At 42.2% G+C, this 24,402-nt stretch overlaps 1 protein-coding gene across 1 annotated transcript in view; it reads right to left on the minus strand.

Annotated features, from left to right (window-relative positions):
• The window catches only part of LOC145343023 (uncharacterized), an 83,832-nt gene that overhangs the window by 13,120 nt on the left and 46,310 nt on the right, over positions 1-24,402 (minus strand). Inside the window, exons 14-16 of the mRNA XM_080188763.1 lie at positions 22,211-22,364; positions 7,054-7,274; positions 1,037-1,191 (exon numbers count right to left, since the gene is read on the minus strand). Coding sequence (XP_080044889.1) covers positions 1,037-1,191; positions 7,054-7,274; positions 22,211-22,364 — 530 coding nt within the window. The remainder of the gene's footprint in view (positions 1-1,036; positions 1,192-7,053; positions 7,275-22,210; positions 22,365-24,402) is intronic.

A 24,402-nucleotide genomic window follows, 5' to 3' on the forward strand; every position in this document is an offset into this window, starting at 1 on the left:
CTTATTGTTTCAATCAATGATAAGACCATCTATGATTGCTTCCTTGTAACACTCACCACCTACAATAAATATTCTGTAGTCATATCTGGGGAAAAAATTCACTTAAAACTATATTTTCAAAATCATAATTAACTAGTTTCTGCCCCTCCATTCACAATATTTCTGCAGGTACTGACTTGCTCAACCATTCCCTCACTGTCACCACTGAGACCCTAGACCTCAATAAATCAATACTCTCGCTCACCCTTGCTGCTCCCATGGTAACAAGCTTCATTTCTGCTCATTTAAGTCTTAGGGATGCAGACTAAAGAATATAGTAGACAGCTCGTTTAGCCACATCTGGCAGGATCATATAAAACAGTCAGGCCCTCCTCTTGCTTGCTAAAAACAGAATCATCCTAGAATGCAAAGGTGGCCCCAGCTTCCTCTTGTCATTGTTAACTGTCTTTTTAAACCCCTCTTAACTATGTCCTCCACCCTCACCTCCAACAATAATTGTAAGTAGCTCAGGGACATTTGTTACTAAAATCAAAACCATACGATCAGCTGCCTCTGCCACGATTAGTCAACATTAACTAATGCATTCTCCATGGCAACACCTCCGCCAGAATCCACTTACCAACCAATCAACAAACTCTTCTCATGTACTATAAAGTTGATGTTTCCCCTGACAGTGGTATTCTTGTGATTGTCCTGATGAGTGCAAGATGAAAAGCTTTGACAAAATGTCATTTTCAGCAATACTGAAGTTCCGTATTATCATATAACTACAATTATTGTTATTAATTTAGCAAACTTTTCAACCAACAATGAAATCTACTGTGTAAGATTTCCTACAATTATGAAATATAACTAGAGAGAACACCAGCATTTTCATACACCAAATAAACAGTTCTGGTAAAGAGTATTTGTAGAATACAACTGATTTGCTTAAATTTTAAAACAAAAAATTGTATGAAAATCCTTTTCGGGTCCTTTCCAAAATATACAAATTCAGTTCTTGCCATTGAAAAAGTGAATCTTGGTTCTAACTAACCTCAGCACCATCATAGCTGAAGATTCCAACCACACTGACAGGAACTGCTTTGTTCACGCAGCGTCCTAAAGCTTTGCGATTAAGAGCAAAGACGAATGGAATTTCTTGTTCACGGGCAACTTCAATTATTGCATGCAATGCATCATCCAAACCACCTGAAGAAAACCATTTTTAAACAAAAAAATGCACGTTAACTTTAACATGATTAACAGAACCAGAATTTAAAAATCCAATATTCTGCGTTTCACAAATGTAACAATCAGGTTTATCCAGGCCCAAAAATCTTTACCACAGGGCCACCGTCTAAACTGTTATAGTTTAAAGCAATCACATGCAGAATTTTCACTTTCATGCATTTTGTGGTGTAGTATCCTACAGGCCATAAAGTTGGGTTATTGTCAAAATTTGTAATGCTGCTGCTAAAACTCCTCGACCTTTCTGAACTTTCTCTTAGTCAGAGCCCAACCCATATATCTCCCTTTCTTCACTACAAGAAAACATGTCCCCAGTTATCTAGGTTCAGATTCTGGAATTTCTTTTCACTTTTATGACTTCTTTAAAACAAACTGTCTGATTTGGTCATATTTTTATTTTTTGGCTTGGCACCATATAATGCAAATAGCTGTTATTAAGGCAAGCTTTAAAAATGGGGTACAAATCTTCTTATCCTGGAAGAAAAGCCTCCAAGTCAACTTCACATTCCTGTGCCCTGTACTTGAATTCTCTTGGTTAACATACCATTTGCCTTCTTTCATCACCTGCATGCTTACTTTCAGCGACTTGTGTACAATTGTTGCACATGCCCTTTTCTCAATCTATAACCATTCAGATAATAATATGCCTTCCTGTTTTTGCTACCAAAGTGGATAACCTCACATTTATCCACGTTATACTGCATCTGCCATGCATTTACCCACTCACTCAACTTCTCCAAATCACACTGAAACACCTTTGCTCCTTCTCACAGCTCACCCTCCCACCCAGCTTTGTGTCATCTGAAAATTTGGAGAAATTACATTTAATTCCCTCATCTAAATCATTAATGTACACTGTAAATAGCTGGGATTCTGGTGTTCTAGCACTGATCCCTGCAGTACCCCACTGGTCATGCTTGCCACTTGGAAAAAGACTTGGTTATTTCTATCTTTATTTCCTGTCTCCCAATCAGTTTTCTATCCATCTCAAATATACTACATCCAAGCCCATGCACTTTAATTTTACACACTAATCTCTTATGTGGCACCTTGTTGAAATCCTTCTAACAGTCCAAAAACACCACATCTACTGGCTCCCTTGTAGTTACATCCTTGAAGGACTCCAGTAGATTTGGTCAAACGTGATTTCCCTTCCGTAAATCCATGTAATCCTGCCACTGCTTTCCCAAGTGCTCAGCTATTAAATCTTTCATAATATACTGTAGCATTTTGAGTTTACTTTATTTGAGGAGCTGACATTATGGCAAGCCCTGAGCTGGAATATATACAGACTTCCAAAAGAGATTTGACAAAGACTTATGTGGAAATGCTGGGGATTTAGGGTTAACTCTGGGGTTGAATAATCCACTGGCTGAAAGGTAGAAAATGAGTGTTCAATAAAGGAGTAATGTTAGGTGGTGGCAGTGGCGATGTGAGAGAGAGGAGAGAGAGAGAGAAGAGAGATACAAGTCAGAGTTAGCCACAATCGAACTGTGGTCAGACTGCACTTAGAATACGATGCTTAGTTCTCGTTACCTTAACATAAGCAATGAGAGGCAGTACAAGGTTTATGTAAACATGAGGTCATCCAGTAAATGTGAGGTCACCATTTTGGTACAAACAACAGCAAAACGGACTATTATTTAAATGGTAAAAAACTGCTGCATCCTGTTGTGCAGAGGAACCTGGGTGTCCTTGCGCATCAATCAGAAAAAGTTGGCTTGCAGGTGCAGCAGATAATTAAGAAGGCAAATGGAATTTTGTCCTTCATTGTTAGAGGGATGGAGTTTAAAAACAGTGAGGTTATGTTGCAGCTGAATAAGGTGCTGGTGAGGCCACACCTGGAGTACTATGTACAATTTTGGTCTCCTTGAGAAAGGATATCCTGGCACTGGAGGGGGTGCAGAGGCGATTCACTTGGTTGATTCCAGAGTTGAATGGGTTGGCTTGTGAGGAGAGATCGAGTAGACTGGGGCTATATTCATTGGAATTCAGAAGAATGAGGGGAGATCTTATAGAAACATAAAAGATTATGAAGAAAATAGATACAACAGAAGCAGGGCAGTTATTTCCACTGGTGGGTGAACTAGAACTAGTGAACATAGCCTCAAAATAAGGGGGAGCACATTTAGAACCGACTTGAGGAGGAACTTCGTCACACCAAGGGTTGTGAATCTGTGGAATTCCCTGCCCAGTGAAGCAGTGGAGGCTACCTTGTTGAATGTTTTTAAGGCAACGGTAGATAAGTTTTTAAATTTTTGAAGTTTTTGGTGAGTGGGCAGCTAAATGAAACTGAGTCCACGAAACAATCATCCATGATCAACTGAGTGGCGGAGCAGGTTCAAGATGCCAGATGGCCTACTCCTGTTCCTAGTTCCTATATTATTTGTTCTTATTCTTGGTAAATACCTATGCCACAAAGATAGATCAGAAAAATATGGGCTTCTCAATCTGGAAAGAAAGAATCTAAGAGGAGATATTCTCAATGTGTATGTTATGGACAGGAGGGTGGGGTTAATTGAAACAGCACCAATTCATCCTTTCTACCTGTCTGTAAATGGAAAGGTGCTTTTGATTTGCTTCACCCTTTATAAATGATGGCATATTTGCCAAACTCTTAGTTTTAGTGTGGTTCAATATTCTATTAATAACTCCACAGCAAACTCAAAGTAGAATAAAAGAGAGACAGAAAAAATATAGATTTACAGTGCAGAGACCATGGAAAGAAGAAATAGTATTCCACATGGGCCCCACAGTCCAGAATCTAATGAGGTGCTCCTTCATGCAGGGTGGCAGGCTGAGAACCAATACAGCATAATTCATTTTTTCGCTGGTATCTACTTCACATGATGGGCATGCAGTGGTGAATCTGTCTTATAGGAAATGGTACAGAATTTCCAATAGTTGTAGTGTAGATAGGGGCCAGGTGTCCAAACCTGAACAGAGACTTTTTCTGTGAGGATGCCTGTAGGACTGTAAACTGCAGATTGAGCTTGCAGTTCCACAAGGTGATATTAATTTACAAACTAGAGATCCATGTCATTTGACTCCCACCTCTCCACATTGATAAAGGAAATGGATCCCTTGTCTGCAACCCCAGGATTGTTAAATGTTTCAGTCATGAAGAACCAAAAGGAATATTGTGGGGTTCCTTGTCTTCACAAACTGCAGTTTGCTGGCCTGGGTTCTGAAATGCAGATAGTCCTTGTATTTTTCTCTTTGAGTTTGGTCTGTGTAGCCCACAGAGAGTTGGGGGGGGTAGGGGAGGAAAGAGTCATTAGTAAATCAGAGGGGAGGGGGAGGGGGAGGGGGTGGGGGTGGGGGGGAGTAATTCGAGAATCTTCAGAAATAACAAAGTAGAACTTTGATAATTCTACGGGAGCTTCCATTGTTCCAACGTCATAGCTTCAGCCATTTTAAAAAGGTCCTTGACTGGTTTTAAAATTTTGGAAATAGTCATGAGGATATTTGTATTTAAAAATATATGGATGGAGTATGAGTTGTCTTGCAGACTTGGGAGGAAAAATCAATTTTTTTTATATATATATATTTGTGTTCTTATGAAGGAAAGATAGGAAGTAAAGACTGTGCTTTGATTCTTCCATTCACACTGGAACATCAAACTCACAACTAATTTAAATGAGTTAGTGTGTCAGCAAGGACATTATCCTGTCTTTGGATGTTGAAGGTTTGGTGGCTTGGGAAGATTTGCATCAGTCCTTATGGGGAAGTCTATTCAGGCTGGAGTTCTTAATTTCCTCTGTCGGGGACAAAGCACAATCAAATCCATTAGTTCAGAACCCTGCCTTTTTAACTCTGATTAAGTATCCTCTAAAAGAATCTGGGAGTTTTACCAAGGTGCTTGGCATTTTGTCTTGGGGGAATGCTGTGCATCTCGCTCGTAGTGCCCAGTCCTTTGTTTACAGGGCTGAGCTGCTGCAGTCCAGCTGAGCTCCATTCTGTCCAGGTTGGTAACCTGCGAGTTCTGCTGTTCAAAACAGGGACTGTAGTTAGGCTGGTCGGCAGGAGATTGAGGAGTTTTAAAGAGACTTGGGCCTTTTTCAGGGATTCCGATTTAGCGTCCAACTTGGGCACTGGGATAACTGTACGTGTGTGAAGTCACGGGTAACAATTAATCATTCATTAAACCCACCACCAGCAACTTCCCAAAATTGTTCATTTCCATATGTACACAGTGACACAGAAAATGCAGTCCTATATCAAAACACTGGTTTGACTGAAAAATGCTGAACAAGAAAAGAGTCTAACCTGACGTTCCTCCCATTTAACACTAGATATAATGACATATATAAACATGTATATACATACATAAACACCAAAAACAATGTTAATAGATATAAAAATAGTTAAACTTTGCATCTTAATGTCAATTGATAACATAACAGAACTTATAGTAACAATCAGATTTACAATGGATGTGCTATAGTCATTTCTGTTCTAAATTCAATGCATCCTTTGCATCACTGCTCTCATTATAGCTCAAGTGAAACAAAGCAATAATGTACCAGAATTATTACAACCAAAAAAGCAACACAAGAGCTCTCTGTTGCAATTCCTTGATGCAAAAAACACTGCAGTGTAGCTGCAGCCTTCTCTGCAACCACGGCCAATGCATATTCTGGAAGAATAACCAGAGCTGTACATTGTTTAGTTGAAATGTTCTCTCACTTATATGATGTTCCATATGTGAGGTGATTAGTTAAAATTGAAGCTCATGGAATTGAAGGCAAATTATTGACCTGGTTAGAAATTGAGCTAAGTGACAGGAAGCAGAGAGCAGGGACACTGGCTAGGTACTTGAACTGGCAGGCTGTGGCTAGCAGTGCCCTGCAAGGATATATGTGTTGGGCCCTTAATTATTCACTGTATTTATTAACAATGTAGATGATGAAATAGAAAGCCTCATATATCCAAGTTTGCCCATAATATAGAGATAGGTGGCTTTTTAAGCAGTGCAGATGAAAACATAGAATTACAAAAGTTACGAGTAGTTTAAGCAAACAGACAAAATTGTGACAAATGAATTTCAAGTAGGCAAACATGAGGTCATTCATTTTAGATCTAAAAGCAACAGAACAGAAGACTTTCTAAAACGTTGAAAAGCTTGAATCAGTGGAGTGTGAAGAGACTTGAGTTTGTTAGCATATCATGAACAGTTTCAGGAAAGGAAAAGGGTAATAGATGCTTGCCTTTATATCTAGTGGACAAAAGTACAAGTGGGTAGAAGTTAAATTATATCTCTACAGGCCCTCATTAGGCCACATCTGAGGTACTGTGAACAGTTATGGACACCACAACATGTGAAGCACTTGAGGATGAGCACTGTAGATTTACTCTAACAATACCTGAATTCCAAGCATTAACTTACAAGGAGATATTGCACAAATTAAGGCCATACTCCCTGGAATTTATAAAGTTAACGGGTGATTTGGTCAAAGATGAAGATATTAAAGGGAACAGATGGGGTGGATTTCTATTGGCTGGGGAGTCTAGGCTAAGGGGAGTTGTCTAAAAATTAGCATCCGATCTTTCAGCAGTGACTTTAGGAAGCACTTCTACAGGCAAAGTTTGGGAAACTCTCTTCTGCAAATGGCAATTCATGGTTCAGTCGACTGTTAATTTTAAATCTAATATTGATAGTTTTCTTATCCAAAGATGTTAAAAGGATATGGAGTTAGGACACAGATCAGCCATGATATAATTGAATAGCTGAACAGGCTTGGTGCATTAAATGACTTATCCAGTGCAAATTAAATTTTCCCCTTCCTATATCCTTAAAAGGAACAAGTACAACCAACTTACCTTTGGATTGTATTCTTTCACAGTTGGGAGAAATGATAACACACTTCAGCTTTTTCAGTTTTAGATGTTTCAAAACTTCTCTCAACCCCATGACAATCCTACGTTTTTTCTTAGCTTTAATTGGATCCTTTTGGTACAATCGATCTTGGAAACGGACAAGTTCTTTCAGCAGGTCAGTCACATAATTGTCAACTTCTTTACTGAGCACCTGGCTGCAATATCTGAAGGGAAAAAAACATGTATATAGTAAGGTACCATAATAATGTTAGAATAAAATAGAAACTACACAAGGAAAAAGATGCAGTGTCGGTGTACAGGAGTAATGGTTGCATTGGGAAATTTGCAATTGCTGTTCTTGCCACATGATGAAGGGCAAACCAGACAAAATGCTGACTGCAAAGCAGAAATCTGCATTACAGAGAATACTGGCAGCCTCATCATTTGAAACTGTAACAATTCTTGAACTCAAGTCAGCGTGAATCGCAAGTACAAAGGAGTGGAAATCACTGTACAACTGACTTCATATGAGTTATGGGGCGGGGTACAGATGTAGGGCAAAGGGAAGTAATATAGACAGTGAGTAGGTGAGACCATGAATATAAACATTTCAGGTATTGAAAGAATAAATGCCAATATAAGTCACGGGGTTCAGAGGTGATGGATGAATGTCACGGTGCATGCAGTAGAATATTTAGAGAAATTACAGATCTGAAGAACGGGAGGCCATTGAGGCACTGAATGATCATCTGGAAGTGATGGTAGAGAAATTAGATAGTATTAAAATAATCAAGCAGTTCACAATTGCTTCTATGATTAAGACCCTGAAATAACTCTATCAGCAAGTGTCTACACATTCATTTACAAAAATGTTTTAGGCTTGAAGTCTCTGAGTACAAGAACTTAAACAGCTTCACACACAGGAGCTAAAAAAACATAGGATTCGATGGGGGGCGGGGGGGGGGGGGGTGGGGTGCTGGAGGTGGCAGGTGGAGAAAGGGGAGGATTTAAAAAAAAAATCACGAATTTTAGATCCTCAACCCCATCATCCTTTCTTCTAAATGCATCTCGAAATTATAATCTGCCCACTCTTCAAAGTTTACAATGACAAAAGCATACACATCTATAAAGTTATGGTTGAACTGTATACAGTAACTGCTGAAAGGAAAATGTGTTTAAATTTATAAACGTTCTTTGAGGATGTAATGAGCAGGATGCATTAAGAGGTACCAGTAGATGAGGAGTACTGTATTTCTAAAAGGTGCCACATAAAAGATTACTGCTCATGATAAGAGCTCCTGCTGTTGGAGGTGACATATTAACATGGATGGATACAGACACTGGATAAATGGATCAGTTTCAGATTGATAAACTGCAACAAGTGGAGTCTCACAGGGATCGCAACTGGGCCTCAAGTATTTACAATCTATGTTAATAACTTAGATGAAGGAATCAACTGTATTGTAGCTAAATTTGATGATATAAAGAGGATATGCAAAGCAATATAGATAGGTTAAGTGATGTGGGAAATGTGAGATTTTCTACTTTAGGGTGTTGCGAGATTTCTTACTGCACTTTAGAATAGAAGAGCAGATTATTTAAATGGAGACAGACTACAGAATTATGTAATACAGAGGCATCTGGATATCCTTGTACATGAATCACACAAAGTTAGCATGCAGGTACACCAAGAAATTAGAAAGCCAAATGAAATTTGGTCTTTGTTGCAAGGGAATTGGAGCATACAAGTAGGGAAGTCTTGCTACAATTGTACCGGACGCATGTGATTTCACCTTGAGGACAGTGTATGATTTTGGACTCCTTTCTTAAGGACGGATACACTGCATTGGAAGCAATTCAAAGAGGTTCAATCAGCTGATTCCTGGGAATGGTTGAGCAGATTGGACCTACGTTCACTGGAGTTTAGAATGAGAGGTGATCTTATTGAAACATAAGATTCTGAGTGGGTTTAACGGGGTAGATGCTGAGAGGATTTTTCTCTCATGGTGGAATTTAAAACTAGGGAGCAGAGTTTAAAAGTAATTTAAGACTCTTATAAGAGTTGTTATTTTTGAAATTGACTTTCAAGAAGGCTGGGTCATTGAATATATTTAATATGGTGTTAAACAGATCTTTGATCAGGGAGTATAGCGTTATAGAGGGTAGGCAGCAAAGTGGAATTAAAGCCATAAGCAGATCATCCATAATCTTACTCAATGGCAGAACAGGTTGATGGCCCATATACCCTACTCCTGGTCCCAATGATCTTAATCAAGTCTATTCCTTACAACAAAGATTGAGAAAACATGATCAATTAGATATTTTGGACTTGCCTGGCCAATCAAAATAGCCGATACCAAATTAGATATGATGGGTGGACTATGATAGGGGCATGCAGGGGATCGTATTGGGGCATAATGTCAGGGATCAGGCAGCGGAACCCATTGTGAGGGCCCAGATGCTGTTGACCTGTGTCAGGGAGTGTTTGGGGGAACATGCTGCCTGGCGGAGGGGGTCCCAATGTCTGTGAGGGGAGGGGGGGCGTTCTCCATTGCACTGAGAGATTGGGGCACCCTTGTGAAACAGTGCCCAAGTGCTCTAAAGCTGAACTCACTGGCATGTTTGGGCCTGCTCTCCCTAGTACCAGCACAAAACTCCCCAGCCTCCAAAAAAGTGACTGAGTGTTGGAGGATTGTAGTCTGGAGCATGCCTGAGACCAGCATGGATCACTCCATTATTCTTGCTGTTATGACACTAAGTTTTTTTTTTGAGAATTCTGCCCCATGTGTGCTATTGGGCAAAGATATTCTTGAGGGTTTGAAAATAGATAAGTCCCCTGGGCCGGACGGGATTTACCCTAGGATTCTCTGGGAGGCAAGAGAGGCGATTGCAGAGCCTCTGGCTCTGATCTTCAGGTCGTCGTTGGTCACAGGTATAGTGCCGGAGGATTGGAGGATGGCGAATGTTGTCCCATTGTTTAAGAAGGGGAACAGAGACTTCCCTGGGAATTATAGACCGGTGAGTCTTACTTCTGTTGTGGGTAAGGTTTTAGAAAAAATTATTAGGGATAGGATTTATAGTTATTTGGAGAGTAATGAATTGATTAGAGATAGTCAGCATGGTTTTGTGGAGGGTAGGTCGTGCCTTACTAACCTTATTGAGTTTTTTGAGAAAGTGACCAAAGAGGTGGATGGGGGTAAGGCAGTTGACGTGGTATATATGGACTTTAGTAAGGCGTTTGATAAGGTTCACCATGGAAGGCTTCTGCAGAAAATGCAGATGTATGGGATTGAGGGTGAATTAGGTAATTGGATCAGGAATTGGCTGGCGGATAGGAGACAGAGGGTGGTGGTTGATGGTAAGTATTCGTCATGGAGTTCAGTTACGAGTGGTGTGCCTCAGGGATCTGTTTTGGGGCCACTGCTGTTTGTAATTTTTATAAATGATCTGGATGAGGGTATAGTTGGGTGGATTAGTAAATTTGCTGATGACACCAAAGTCGGAGGTGTGGTAGATAGTGAGGAAGGGTGTCTTAGTTTACAGGGGGACTTGGACAAGTTGCAGAGCTGGGCCGAGAGGTGGCGGATGGAGTTTAATGCGGAAAAGTGTGAGGTAATTCACTTTGGCAGGAATAACCGATGTGTGGAGTATAGGGCTAACGGTAGGACTCTGAATGGTGTTGAGGAACAGAGGGATCTAGGTGTATGTGTACATAGATCCCTGAAAGTTGGGAATCAAGTAGATAGGGTTGTTAGGAAGGCATACGGTTGTCTTGGTGTTTATTGGTAGGGGGATTGAATTTAGGAGCCGCAGCGTCATGTTGCAACTGTACAAGACTCTGGTGCGGCCGCACTTGGAGTATTGTGTGCAGTTCTGGTCCCCACATTATAGGAAGGATGTGGAGGCTTTGGAAAGGGTGCAGAGGAGGTTTACCAGGATGTTGCCTGGTATGGAGGGGAGGTCCTATGAGGAGAGACTGAGGGATTTGAGGTTGTTTTCGTTAGAAAGAAGGCGGCTAAGAGGGGACCTTATTGAAACATATAAGATGATTAGAGGTTTAGATAGGGTGGACAGTGATAGCCTTTTTCCTCGGATGGAGAAAGCTAGCACGAGGGGGCATAGCTTTAAATTAAGGGGTGGTAGTTATAGGACGGATGTCAGGGGTAGGTTCTTTACCCAGAGGGTGGTGAGGGATTGGAATGCCCTGCCTGCTGCAGTTGTAAATGCGCCTAGTTTGGGGGCGTTTAAGAGATCCGTGGATAGGTTTATGGATGGAAAGGGTTTGGTTTAGGTTAGAGGGTCATTGCTTTTTAACTGGTCGGCGCAACAGCGTGGGCCGAAGGGCCTGTTCTGCGCTGTAATGTTCTATGTTCTAAGATGGAGTTACACTCTAGTGATGCTTCCTTGGGTGGCAGTCTTCATCTCATCATCAAAAATTACACGAGTAATGGAAGATGTGAGCAAAAAACAGGAAGGTAACGACTCAGAGGGAGGCAAGGAAATTCATGTAGGAAATTGGCAAGAAAAAGGACAAACTAATAACATTGGCAGTTGTTTTAATGAAAAAGGCCATTGTTGTCTGAAAATCTGAGAGATCAAATAGAGCTTTTTACCTCTTAAAAGTGCTTATACATGGCAAAGTAAAAGCGACAAAACATCAAAGATTTCACACAACTGCAAACAGAAAAAGTTTCATATCATGTAGAGAAGTGTGGAAATGTATTTTTCTGGTATGTAAATTATGAATGTTGCAATAAAATGCTCAACTTTTTGTGGTTAAACCCCAGACAGAAGGAACTTCAAGATCTCGGTGCCATGACCAGCAGACCGTGACAAACAAAAAGAGTTCACAATATATTTTTTAAAAACTTCCTGCTATCTCACTTACAAACAACTTATGCCCTTACCTTTCTAATATTAGGGTAAGTGGTTAATATTCATGCAAATTAAATTACTTTTGCAACCTTAAAATAAAGTCAACCATGCTGCAAAACAGAACACCTGGCTAAGTATTCACTGACATCAATGCTCACTCAGATCAGAAATAATGCAGAGTTCCATCCACATTATTCTGCCATGAAAACCACCAACCTCAGAAGCAAAATTCCCCTTGTACCAACTGAAACAGAGTATGACTCATATCTCAGTTATGGTAAGCTGAGAGCGCGTGAAAAATTAATTTGTGAATGATAAAAAGCATTAATACAAAGTAATTGTATTTGCTTTTCCAAATGAGGTGGCATAGTTGCAAACTATTTTCAAACATCTGCCCTTCCAGTCAATAAACTCATACCTGTTATGAGAGACTTGTTAATCGATTTCGCTCCACTTTCTAGTGGTCACCGCATAATTTAAGCTGCTGGGTGGTGATAAGAGGCAGATTCTTAAAAAAAAATTTGAAGTGTTATAATGGTGAGAAAAAAGGAATGATCCACGCTGGTCTCTTTGGCACCATCCACATCACAGTCCACCAACACTTACTGCACTGAAAGAGGCTCCACGTGAACCATACCATCATGAAGTCCACAGGCATGTGACTTGCCTGAAGGAGCTGCAGCTATGCGCGTTACAGGGGGAAGCTGTATTTAAATGCTCCCTTGCACTTAACATGTGTCTTCTCTTGCTGGAGCAACACTAGATGAGGCCAGGCCCTCAGAAGTTGGTATGCCCTGCATGCCGTCTTCCTCGTGACCCCTGCCAGCACATTGAAGGGAAGTACCTCAGAAAACACCGGCCAGGCATCAGGGACATCACCTGCACCCTCCACCAGTGCAGAGACCTATACCTTGTGGGTGGAATTAGCAGACAGGTTTTGGGGTCAGTTTCTGGTGGGCACCAAACAGCTGCTGATACACATCATGTGGAGGCAGCAAGGTCCAAGGGATCGAGCAAGGGTCCCTTGCTGGATCCAAAAGCACAGCCAGATGTCAGGCCCCTGGAAAAGGTTCTCAAACAGCTGGGCATTGGAGGAAGGGTTGTCAGAGACATTCCAGGAGCAGTAAATCCAGCAGCCTTCAGATGAAGGAGATGGTGTTGGCATTGCATGGTATCCAGGCCCACACTGTAAAGCTGGTGACTGCAGTGGAAAGCCTGGGACAGGAAATGGCAGCCATGTGTGGCAGAATCCAAGGCTTAGCCGAGTCGCCGAGGACCATGTTCGAGACACAGCTGCCAATTGCAGAGCGGCTTCAGAGCTCAGCCTAGACACTAAGGGCAATTGCTGCGGATCTTCACAGTTTGGTCCAGATTCAGTGGCCATTGCTGAGGGCTCACACATCATGGTGCAGATGCTGTTGGACTTCCAGGACTGGCAGCGTCAGGTTATGCAGAGGTCTCTGGAGCTCACTCCAGCTGCCCCTCCATCCCAAGGAGTGTCCCAGGAGCCCATGAGCACCCTGGGGAAGGTGGATGCGCTACAGCTCAGACCAGGGTCTTCCACTCATGAGACCTCAGCCCTTCTGAATCAGCCCTTCTTGACACCAGTGCATTTCCTGGGCAGTGAGCTGAACTGGGTGGCATGGCTGCATCCGTGAAGACCAAAAGTCAGCCAGGGCCCTCCAGGTCCTGGCCCTCCAGGGGATGTGCAGCCTAGACATCAAAGGCTACGGGGTGCAGAACACAGCTGACCACCCCCAACTCTGCCCTGCATCCTGGGGAGTCCCTACTGTCTGTCTGAACTGCATACCATGAAGGTTGATCTTATGAAAAATATTCTAGGTCCAAAACAAGCATGAAAATGGGAGGGTTTTGGATCCATCTTTTTGGGGAATCCAAATGTTGAATGTTATGCACTCAGTGCATGAAAAAATGCTGAAAACCATTTCTCATCTGTAGGCAGAGGGGTTGGGCTTAAATAGCCAGAAAGCAGGCTGACTGCAGCAGAGGGCACTACTATGCACCAGAGAGCAGTAGAGACCTGCCACACAGCCGTTGCTGCTATCAGCTGGCCTCCGTGACCTAAACCAGGCAATCACCACTCACCTGTGCTCCCTGTGGCACACGGATCACAGACAGCAGTGTCATGCCTGTAGAGTGCAATAATCTTTTAACTGTTATTATTTACAAATCACTCTGTCCCTAACAACAATGCCTGTCTTCACATGCGCTCTCTTGGTGACCTTTCAACTTTATCTTAAGGGGCCTATTGCTACATCTAAATGACTCCCCAGGATGCCGAGCAGAGCTCGGAGTGGTCAGCTATGTTCTGCAGCCTGTAGCCTTTGATGTCTTGGCTGAGCATCCCCTGGAGGGCCCTGCTGACTTTCAGTCGTCACGGATGCAGCTATGCCACCCAGTTCAGCTCTTGCATTTGAAGGGTATCCATTCTAGGGAGCACCGTTGAGTTCATGCAGTGTTTAGCGCTGTGTTAATACCTGTCAGGCTCCCTTCATTGAGGCAACAGCTGCTAGGTGCTTGTAACTGTTAGTGGGGCCTGGAATGGTATGTCCGTGCTAAACAACGGAATATTTCCAGCTGAAAGGTGGCAGGGTGGAGAGTTTGAGAGAAGAATGCCTGCTATAGGACTGCATTCCCAAGGTGATCCCTGACCCAAGGATCCCCTGTCCAGCCTGCGCAACCACCCCCCCACCCCACGAGCCCCAGTGCCCATAGATGCCCCCACCCCACTACACAACAGCAGTTTACCCACCCTCTGGCACCCAAGAGGTTGGTACACAGCTGTACTCACCTCCTCACTCACCCTCGCAACTGCTGGGCTGGAATCACACTTTTTAAGAGCAGTAGTGATTTGCACTCGTGTGATATCACCCCGGAGAGGTGGGTGCATTCCAGGACAGAGATGCTGGCACGCCAAACTTGCCGGGAAGGTTGAGATACAGTCACTCTCATGCTAATCAGCTGGTTTGTGCCATTTGAAAGAGGCCGGGTGTCTCACAAACTGGCTAGCGTTGAGTGCAAAACAGATTTTTAGGCCTGCGCGCTGTTCTTCAGGACTGGGGCGATCTAATAATGACGCAGTGAGGTTGGAGAAACCGGCCCAAGCCTAATTCAGTGGTTAAATTGCTAGTTTTCACCACATGCCTGGCAAAGGTCTGAAACTTGTGATTTGAGCCTGAAAGTCCGCACACGTCAGACGTTTATATACTAGATCTCAAGACAATCCCGAGTGGGCATGTTCATTTCACCACTGATTGAACCAAGATATATCCACATTAACAATTTTCTTAAGCTTTTTTCTATCACATGTTAATTCATTTCCTTCATGATGGTTGCAAATGATGAATAGTGCCTCCACATTAAAATTTGTTATGATGGTGCAATTTGTACACATCCATTTTTTAATATCGACCTACAGTTAAGAAAGTGCAATAGGGCACATTGAAATGAAATAGTGAAGGGATTGAAAGAGACTGATTTTCTATCTTTAATTTATCACACTGTTTGTCCAACATGGACCTCAGACCTTGCAACAAACTTGCTAGCCTTTGATTCTGTCCCCCCTCCCAGCAACAACCTGGGGCTGAATCAGACTGTTTGCAATCTTGCTACCACATTTGACCCAGAGATGAGTTTCTGACCACGTATTTGCATCATCTCTGAAATTGTCAATTTCCACTTCCATAACATCATTTTTCTGCCCATCAGAGGTCATCAATTGCTCAAGCACTCCAATGCCTTTACTTCCTCCAGACTTGATGACCAATGTACTTGTGACAGGCTTCTCATGTTTCATCATCTGCAATCTTGAGGTCATCTAAAACTCTGCTGTTTATGTCTTTACTTGCACCAAGTCCTGCCCACTCAACACACCAGTACTCTCTGACCTACATTCAATCCTGGTTAAGCGATTTTAAAATACTCATTCTTCAATTCAATTACCTTCATAATCTCATTGCTTCCTAACACTGTAACTTCTCCCAGCCCCACAAGTCTATCTGCATTCATTTAATTTTGGCTTCTTGAACATTCCCAATTTAAATTGCTCCACCATTGTTGGCTTTGCCTTCAGTTGCTAAGGGCCTAAGCTCTGGAATTCCCTCTCTACACATCTCTACATTTACAACTCTGTTTCCTCAAACTCATCTGTGCCAATATGGCTAAATATCAAATTTTGCTTCATATGCTCCTATGAAGTTTTTGGATATTTTAGTACATTAAAAGGCACTCCACAAACACAAGTTGGTGTCGTTATCTAATGTCCGGTATTGTATTAAGAACATAAGAAATAGGTGCAGGAGTAGGCCATCTAGCCCTTCGAGCCTGCCCCGCCATTCAATAAGATCATGGCTGATCTGAAGTGGATCAGTTCCACTTTCCCGCTCTCTCCCCATAACCCTTAATTCCCTTGTCTGTCAAAAACCTATTTAACCGTGACTTAAATATATTTAGCGAGGTAGCCTCCACCACTTCAACGGGCAGAGAATTCCAGAGATTTACCACCCCTGAACAGTGAAGAAGTTCCTCCTCAACTCCGATCTAAACTGCCCCCGCCCTTATCTTGAGGCTGTGCCCTCTAGTCCTGCTATCCTTTCTAAGCAGGAAGAATATCTCTACCTCTACCCTATCCATCCCTTTCATTATCTTATACGTCTCCATAAGATCCCCCCTCATCCTTCTAAACTCCAACAAGTACAGACCCCAGTCTATTTAATCTCTCTTCATAGTCCAACCCTCTCATCTCCGGTATCAGCCTAGTGAACCTCCTCTGCACTCCCTCCAAGGCCAAAATATCCTTGCACAAATGCGGCGACCAAAACTGGGGTATTTTGGGCTTCAACCACCAGAAAATACTTCCACCATGCTCTTTTTAACAAAAGTAAAATCTCAATGCACTTCTGTCCAAATGGCAGTCTCTGAGCCAGAAAAGTGGGAAATTGGAACGAAGGAAAGAGGCAGGGGACTGAAGTAATTGAAAACCAATTGCTTTAAAGAAGCTTGTAAATTTGTGGGACAAGGTATCAAATCAAAGCTGTGTTGAGAGAGAATTGTAGAAGGCAGGACCACATGGCAAATGTCCTTGCCTTCTTGAAAAAAAAATCAGTGATGTAATATGGAGCAAGTCCATAGAAAGACTTGTCAAATCAGATTTTTTGCTAGTGCAAAGGGATTGGTTGGTTCTTAAAATATTGGGGTGCTGCCAGAATTAGTATAGATGAGGACATTTGCAGATGTAAGCAGGAAAGCTGGTTATGAAAGCTTTTAAGAAATCAGTCCTCCAAGTGAAAAGGGGAAGAAGCAGACTTGTAAGCAAGCAATGTTCCAGAAAACAAAGAACATTACAGCACAGGAACAGGCTCGTTGGCCCTCCAAGCCTGCACTGATCACCTTGTCCTGTCTCGACCAACATTTGATTCCCTCTATTCCCCATCTGTTCATGTATCTATCCAGATAAGTCTTAAATGTTTGTAACATATTTGTCTCAAATATCTCACTTGACAGTGCATTCCAGGCCACCACTATCCCTTGTGTAAAAAAACTTGCCCCGCACATCTCCACTGAACCTTTCCCCCCTCATCTTGAGCTTGTGCTCCCTTGTAATTGTCATTTCTATCCTGGGAAAAGCTTCCAACTGTTCATCCTATCTATTCCCCTCATAATTTTATAAACTTCTATCAGGTCACCTCTCAGCCTCTGTCATTCCAGGTAGAGGTGGAAGGGTGTTTTTCTGTAACTAGTGGTGTTCCACAGGGATCAGTGCTGGGACCTTTGCTGTTTGTAATATACATAAATGACCTGGAAGAAAACATGGCTGGTCTGATTAGCAAGTTTGCAGATGATACTAAGATTGGTGGAGTTGCAGACAGTGATGAAGATTGTCAGAGAATACAGTTGGATATAGGCTGGAAAACTGGGCGGAGAAATGGCAGATGGAATTTAATCTGGACAAATGGGCGGTGATGCATTTTGGTAGATCCAATTCAGGTGGGAGCTATAAATGGCAGAATCATCAGGGGCATAGACAGGTGGGCGTGCAGGTTCACAGATCCCTAAGTGGCAACCCAGGTGGAAAAGGTGGTGAAGAAAGCATATGGTATGTTTGCCTTCAATGGATAGGACATCGAGTATAAAAGTTGGCAAATTATGTTACAATTACATAAAATGTTTAGACTACATTTGGAATACTGTCCAGTTCTGGTCACCACACTGCCAAAAGGACATGGAGGCTTTGGTGAGAGTACACAAATGGTTTACCAGGATGTTACCTGGTATGGAGAGTATTAGGTATGAGGAGAGATTGAATAAAGTGAAAAGGGGAAGAAGCAGACTTGTAAGCAAGCAATGTTCCAGAAAACAAAGAACATTACAGCACAGGAACAGGCTCGTTGGCCCTCCAAGCCTGCACTGATCACTTTGATCCTCCCACCTCTACCTGTCTTCTATGGCCAAGCCAGTTCTGAATCCATCTAGCTAACTGATCCCTGATCCTGTGTGATTTAATCTTTGCACCAGCCTACCATGAGGCACCTTGTCAAATGCTTTACTAAAGTCCATGTAGACAATATTCACAGCCCTTCCCTCATCAATCTCAAAAAACTCAATTAAATTAGTGAGACATGACCTCCTTTGTACAAAACCATGATGTCTGTCACTAACAAGACCATTTAGTTCCAAATGTGTATAGATCTTATCTCAAAGAATCTTTTCCAATAATTTCACTATCATGATGTCAAGCGCATTAGCCTATAAGTACCCGGGTTATTCTCACTACCCTTCTTAAACAATGGGACAACAATGGCTGTCCTCCAATCCTCTGGGACCTCACCAATGATCAACAAGGAAACAAAGATTTCTGATAGAGACCTAGCGCTTTCATCTCTTGTCTCCCTCAGTAATCTGGGAAAGATGCCATCTGGCCCTGGGGATTTGTCTACCTTAACGCTTTTTAATTCACCTAATACTTCCTTCCTTGTAACAATGATTTGGTCTAAAGGGTTTACATACCCCTCCAAGACACCATCAATTGACATGTCTCTCTCCTTTGTGAATACCGATGCAATGTATGCATTAAGGATCTCACCCACTTCCTTTGGTTCTATGAATAATCTCCTTCCTTTATTCTCAAGTTGGCCAACTCTTTGTCTAGCTACCCCCTTGTTCCTAATATATGCATAAAATGCCTTGGGAAAATGACAGGACTAAATGACTCTTTAGTCCTGTCTGCCAAGGACATTGTGGACTCCTTTTTGCTCTTCTAACTCCCTGTTTGAGCTCTTTTCTACTTTCCCTGTATTCGTCAAGTGCTTCATCTGTTTTTAGTTGTGAGTTTAGACTCACGTATACATCCTTTTTCTTTCTGACTAGTCTCACAGTTTTCCTGGTCATCCACAGTTCCTGAATCCTGCCTTTCCTGTTCTTCCTTTTTCATAGGCACATGCTTGTCCTGCACTCCAACTGCTCCTTAAAACACTCCCACATGCCAAATATGGATTTACCCTCAAACAGCCTCTCCCAAACAACAGTCTCCAAATCCTTCCTAATACAGTTGCAGTTAGCCTTTCCCCAATTTAGCACCTTAATACTAGGACACCACTCATCTTTTTTCATGAGTATCTGAAAGAGGTAGAATAATCAAGTTTTGGTGATGGTTGGGATGTTAAATTTAAGGTTGAATATGACTCTCAGGTTATATGTTGCAGGGCTCAGCTTGAAATGATGGCTAGGAAGGTCAATTAAGCCAAAACCAGAAACATATAAAGATAGCATGAACTAAAAAAGATTTGTGAACAGATAAATTTGTAAAAGTTGAACTAAATGAATTTCAGGCAGAATCATCAGGAGTATAAACACACAGAGGGCCCTGGGTGCGCAAGTCCACAGATCCTTAAAGGTGGCAGTACAGGTGGAGAGTAGTGAAGAAAGCATATGGCATGCTTGCCTTTATTGGACGGGGCATAGAGTATAAAAGTTGGCATTTGATGTTGCAGCTACATAGAGTGTTGGTTAGGCCACATTTGGAATACTGATCCAGTTCTGGTTGCCACACTACCAGAAGGATGTGGAGGCTTTGGGGAAAGTACAGAAAAGGTTTACCAAAATGTTGCCTGGTGTGGAGGGTCTTAGCTATGAAGAGAGATTGGGCAAACTAGGGTTGTTCTCCCTGGAAAGACGGAGAATGACGGGCGACCTAATAGAGCTGTATAAAATTATGAAGGGCATAGATAGGGTGAACAGTGGGAAGCTTTTTCCCAGGTCGGACGTGACGACCACAAGGGGTCAGAAGTTCAAGGTGAAGGGGGCAAGATTCAACATAGATGTCAGGGGGCCGTATTTTACACAGAGGGTGGTGGGGGCCTGGAATGCACTGCCAAGCAAGGTGGTTGAGGCGGACACGCTGGGATCATTTAAGACTTATCAAGATAGCCACATGAACAGACTGGGAATAGAGGGATACAAATGAATGGTCTAGTTGGGTGCATGAGCGGTGCAGGCTTGGAGGGCCGAAGGGCCTGTTCCTGTGCTGTATTGCTCTTTGTTCTTTTGTAAGCATTGTTAACATTGTACATTTGAAGGTGAGCATGTAATTAAATGATCAACAGCCAGAATGCAAATGACATACAAAATCACACCAACAATAGAACCCAGAGGAATTCTGGAAATCTCTATGAAGGTTTGGAAGAAGAAACTATTGTAGAATCCCTACAGTGCAGAAACAGGCCATTTGGCCTATTCAGCCTGCACTGACAACAATCCCACCCAGGCCTTTTCCCTGTAATTCCACGTATTTACCCCGATAATCCCCCTGACACTAACAGACAATTTAGCGTGGCCAATCAACCTAACCCGCACATCCCTCGGACTGTGGGATGAAACTAGAGCACCCAGAGGAAATCCATGCAGACAAGGAGAGAACATGCAAACTCCACAGGGACAGTAACCAAAGGCCAGAATTGAATGCTGGCATTGTGAGGCAACAGTGCTAACCACTGTGCCACCATACTGTCCTAAACTACCGAACTGAGTAGCGTTGTGAAGGGGAGAAAGTAAATAGCATTATAATAAGAACATAAGAAATAGGAGCAGGAGTAGGCCATCTAGCCCTTCGAGCCTGCCCCGCCATTCAATACGATCATGGCTGATCTGTCGTGGCTCAGTTCCACATTCCCGCCCTCTCCCCATAACCCTTAATCCCCTCGCTTATCAAAAACCCATCAACCTGCGTCTTAAAAATATTTAGCGAGGCAGCCTCCACCACCTCAACAGGCAGAGAATTCCAGAGATTCACCACCCTTTGAGTGAAGAAGTTCCTCCTCAACTCTGTTCTAAACCGCCCCCCCTTTATCTTGAGGCTGTTCCCCCAAGTCCTACTGTCCTTTCTGAGTGGGAGGAGTCTCTCCACCTCTATCCTATCCATCCCATTCATCATCTTATATGTCTCAATGAGATCTCCCCTCATTCTTCTAAACTCTAATGAGTACAAGCCTAGTTTATTCAGCCTCTCCTCATAGCTCAACCTCCTCAACTCCGGTATCAGCCTAGTAAACCTCCTCTGCACTCCCTCCAAGGCCAAAATATCCTTGCGTAAGTACGGCGACCAAAACTGCACACAGTTTTATGAAAAATAGATGAAGGAAAATTAAAGAAAACAGCGACTTGGAGTCTTAGTTGCAAAGGATTCAAATGATAAAACTGATTAGGACAGCCTGGATGCAATGGATAGAATTTAGAAAAGAGAGTGGCTGGAGAGGTGAGTGCATAGTTGGGCAACAATGATGATTTGTGAACAGAAAGGGCATATGAAGGACGAGCCAATGCTTTGCAAAAACAAGACTTATAGTAGTATTTGTAAAAATGTTGGTGAGTGTGTTATGATTTTAGTTCTGAAAAGGATGTAGTTGATGTTGAGGGAAAGAGATATTCATCATGACTTTGGGAGTGGGATGAAAGCTGAGTTAGAAAGCAGGCAACAAATACTGAACAGAGAAAGGTTAGAGGAGATGAAGGGTGTTTTGTATGTTAAAAAGTTACTGCAGGGTGCATGTTTGATTTTTAGTGGTCTAACACCAGCATGCATCCCAGTTCCCAACAGTCCAGCAATGCTCATTTTTCCAAAGTGCATAGGATTCAGACATCCAAACTACAAATTCAGAGGATCAGGATGCTGCAGAATCTGATGCAATATATTCAAATGCTTACCTTCATGGAATAAATTGAATACTTTTAAATGTGAAACTCATTTATAGTGCACCAGAACTTCACTTACTCTCTAAACCGCCTGCTATGTATCTTCGGACGACTGTGATTCACCAGAACACTTTCTGTCTGTATTCCTTCAGGTTTTTTTGGTGCATCAGCAAGTGGTTGTAAATTTTGACAAAGCGATGAAGGTGCAGAATTAACCAAATCTTCCGTTGAATCTGAATCAAAAATGTAAATTATAAGAGAGAAAATTATACAGAACACTAGGTTTTTAAGTTGCAGAATAGTATATATAGCAGAACAAAGTGACAGAAATTAAGTATCTCCATCATACGCTCTCTGTTAAACAGAACTAAAAGCAACAGGTCCTTTAACCTTCCTGTTGCAAATTCTGCTTTCGGTAGAGCTATCACTAGGAACATAAAATGTGTACAAATACTTGCTGATCTATCATTCCTTTTCCTGCTGAACCAAGTAGTCTGGGACTTTGGTGCATACATCAGCCTAATGGCAACACATACCGCTTACATCCTTCAGAGCAGTGTGAAAATAAAAACATGGCATCACTATAATGAGAGTGAATTACATTCTGAATCCCTCTGAATGTGTCCATGCAGACAGATCATTAAACAATAGTGCTCGGATACAAGAAAAAACACAAAGAGCCTAAAAGAACATTAACTTTATATGGATGTAGTAAAATCTTCTCCCTTTATGTTCTAGTCCTCTACTTATAAAAGATTAACGTTAGACGACATTTGGGGTATTGAGAGGTTCTGGGACTGGTTCCTGGAATCAGTGGTTCCTCTTCAAGTGCTGTCTCCAGCAACCTGGGAGATACAGTAATTTAAATTTCCTCCCCCACTTCATTTGGTGAAATCGGACAGTCACGAGCCTGTGGACAAACATGGAGAGATGGACATCAGAAAACTTTGGGGATTCTCAGAATCCAGGAGGCACTGAAAGAGAGCTGGATGGGAGCTTTTACACTCAGGTTTCCTCTATCCTCTTACTGCTGACAAGTGATTTCTTGGTCCTTGGAACATGCCACAGAATAGCTGTTGGTGCAAAATTACTCTTAAAAGTTCTCAACCACAGACGAGCTAACTATTCGAGCAAATGGCATGTGATCAGGAAATACACGGTCAGATATCATGTGGTCAAACCTTCAGAATGCCTTCTTCCAGAGCCAATACCTAATTTTGGGTACCATACCTTAGAAAGGATATATTGGTCTTGGAAGAAATACAGCAAAGAGTCACTAGAACTTGAAGATTTTGAGGAGAGATGACATAAATGTTTCTGTTTCAAGGAATTAAAGGTTAGGTTAAGTGGTGATTTATTTGATTTTGAGGATTTTGAAAAGAATTGATGAATTGGTGGAGAGAAACTTTAGCCCATGGTGGGAGAATCTGGGGAAAGAGGCAAATGCTTAAAATCAGATTTGCGCCCTTCAGGAGAGAAACTGGGAAAAGTGAAGAACTCTCTCCCAAATAAAAGTAGATGCTAGTTAAATAATTTCAGATCTGAGTTGGTGGTTGAAGTAGGATACATATCAACCACGATCTCACTGAATGAAGAGCTCAATGGCTTACTTCTGTCCCTATTTTCCATAATCATCAAAATAATACGCATACATTTGAGTGCAATTGCACACATGTTCCTGTGTCCATAAATTAAGTCCGGTCTCCAGCTGAAAATCCACAAAAGACAAATTAGATGGCAGTAGTACAAGAAAAAAGCTTTTAAGCATACACTTTTATTTCAGTAGTTATGTTTTGCTACAGGGACACAGCTGACTAGGAAGCCTCAACAGCTTAAAAGGAAGTCCTCTTTCAATCCATGCCTCATAATTGTAAGTTAAGATTTCGAGTTCTTGATCATGAATAAGGTTTGGGATTTTACAACACTGTTCTAACTTCCATAACTCAAATTCTATCTTTTTGTTTAAAAAGCATAGAAAGCATTCTTTCTCATTGTATCACAGCTTGGTATGGCTCCTGCACTGTCCAAGACCAGAAGAAACTACAAAGGATCATGAATGAGGCCCTGTCCACCACGCAAACCAGTCTCCCATCCACTGACTCTGTCTACACTTCCCGCTGCCTCGGAAAGCAGCCAGCATAATCAAGGACCCCACGCACACTGGATATACTCTCTTTCACCTTCCGTCAGGAAAAAGATACAACAATCTGAGGACACATACCAATCAATTCAGGGACAGCTTCTTCTCTGCTGCAGTCAGACTTTTGAATG

This window comes from Carcharhinus amblyrhynchos, chromosome 5, assembly GCF_965287045.1.
Source record: "Carcharhinus amblyrhynchos chromosome 5, sCarAmb.v2.hapA, whole genome shotgun sequence".
Taxonomy (NCBI): Eukaryota; Metazoa; Chordata; class Chondrichthyes; order Carcharhiniformes; family Carcharhinidae; genus Carcharhinus; species Carcharhinus amblyrhynchos.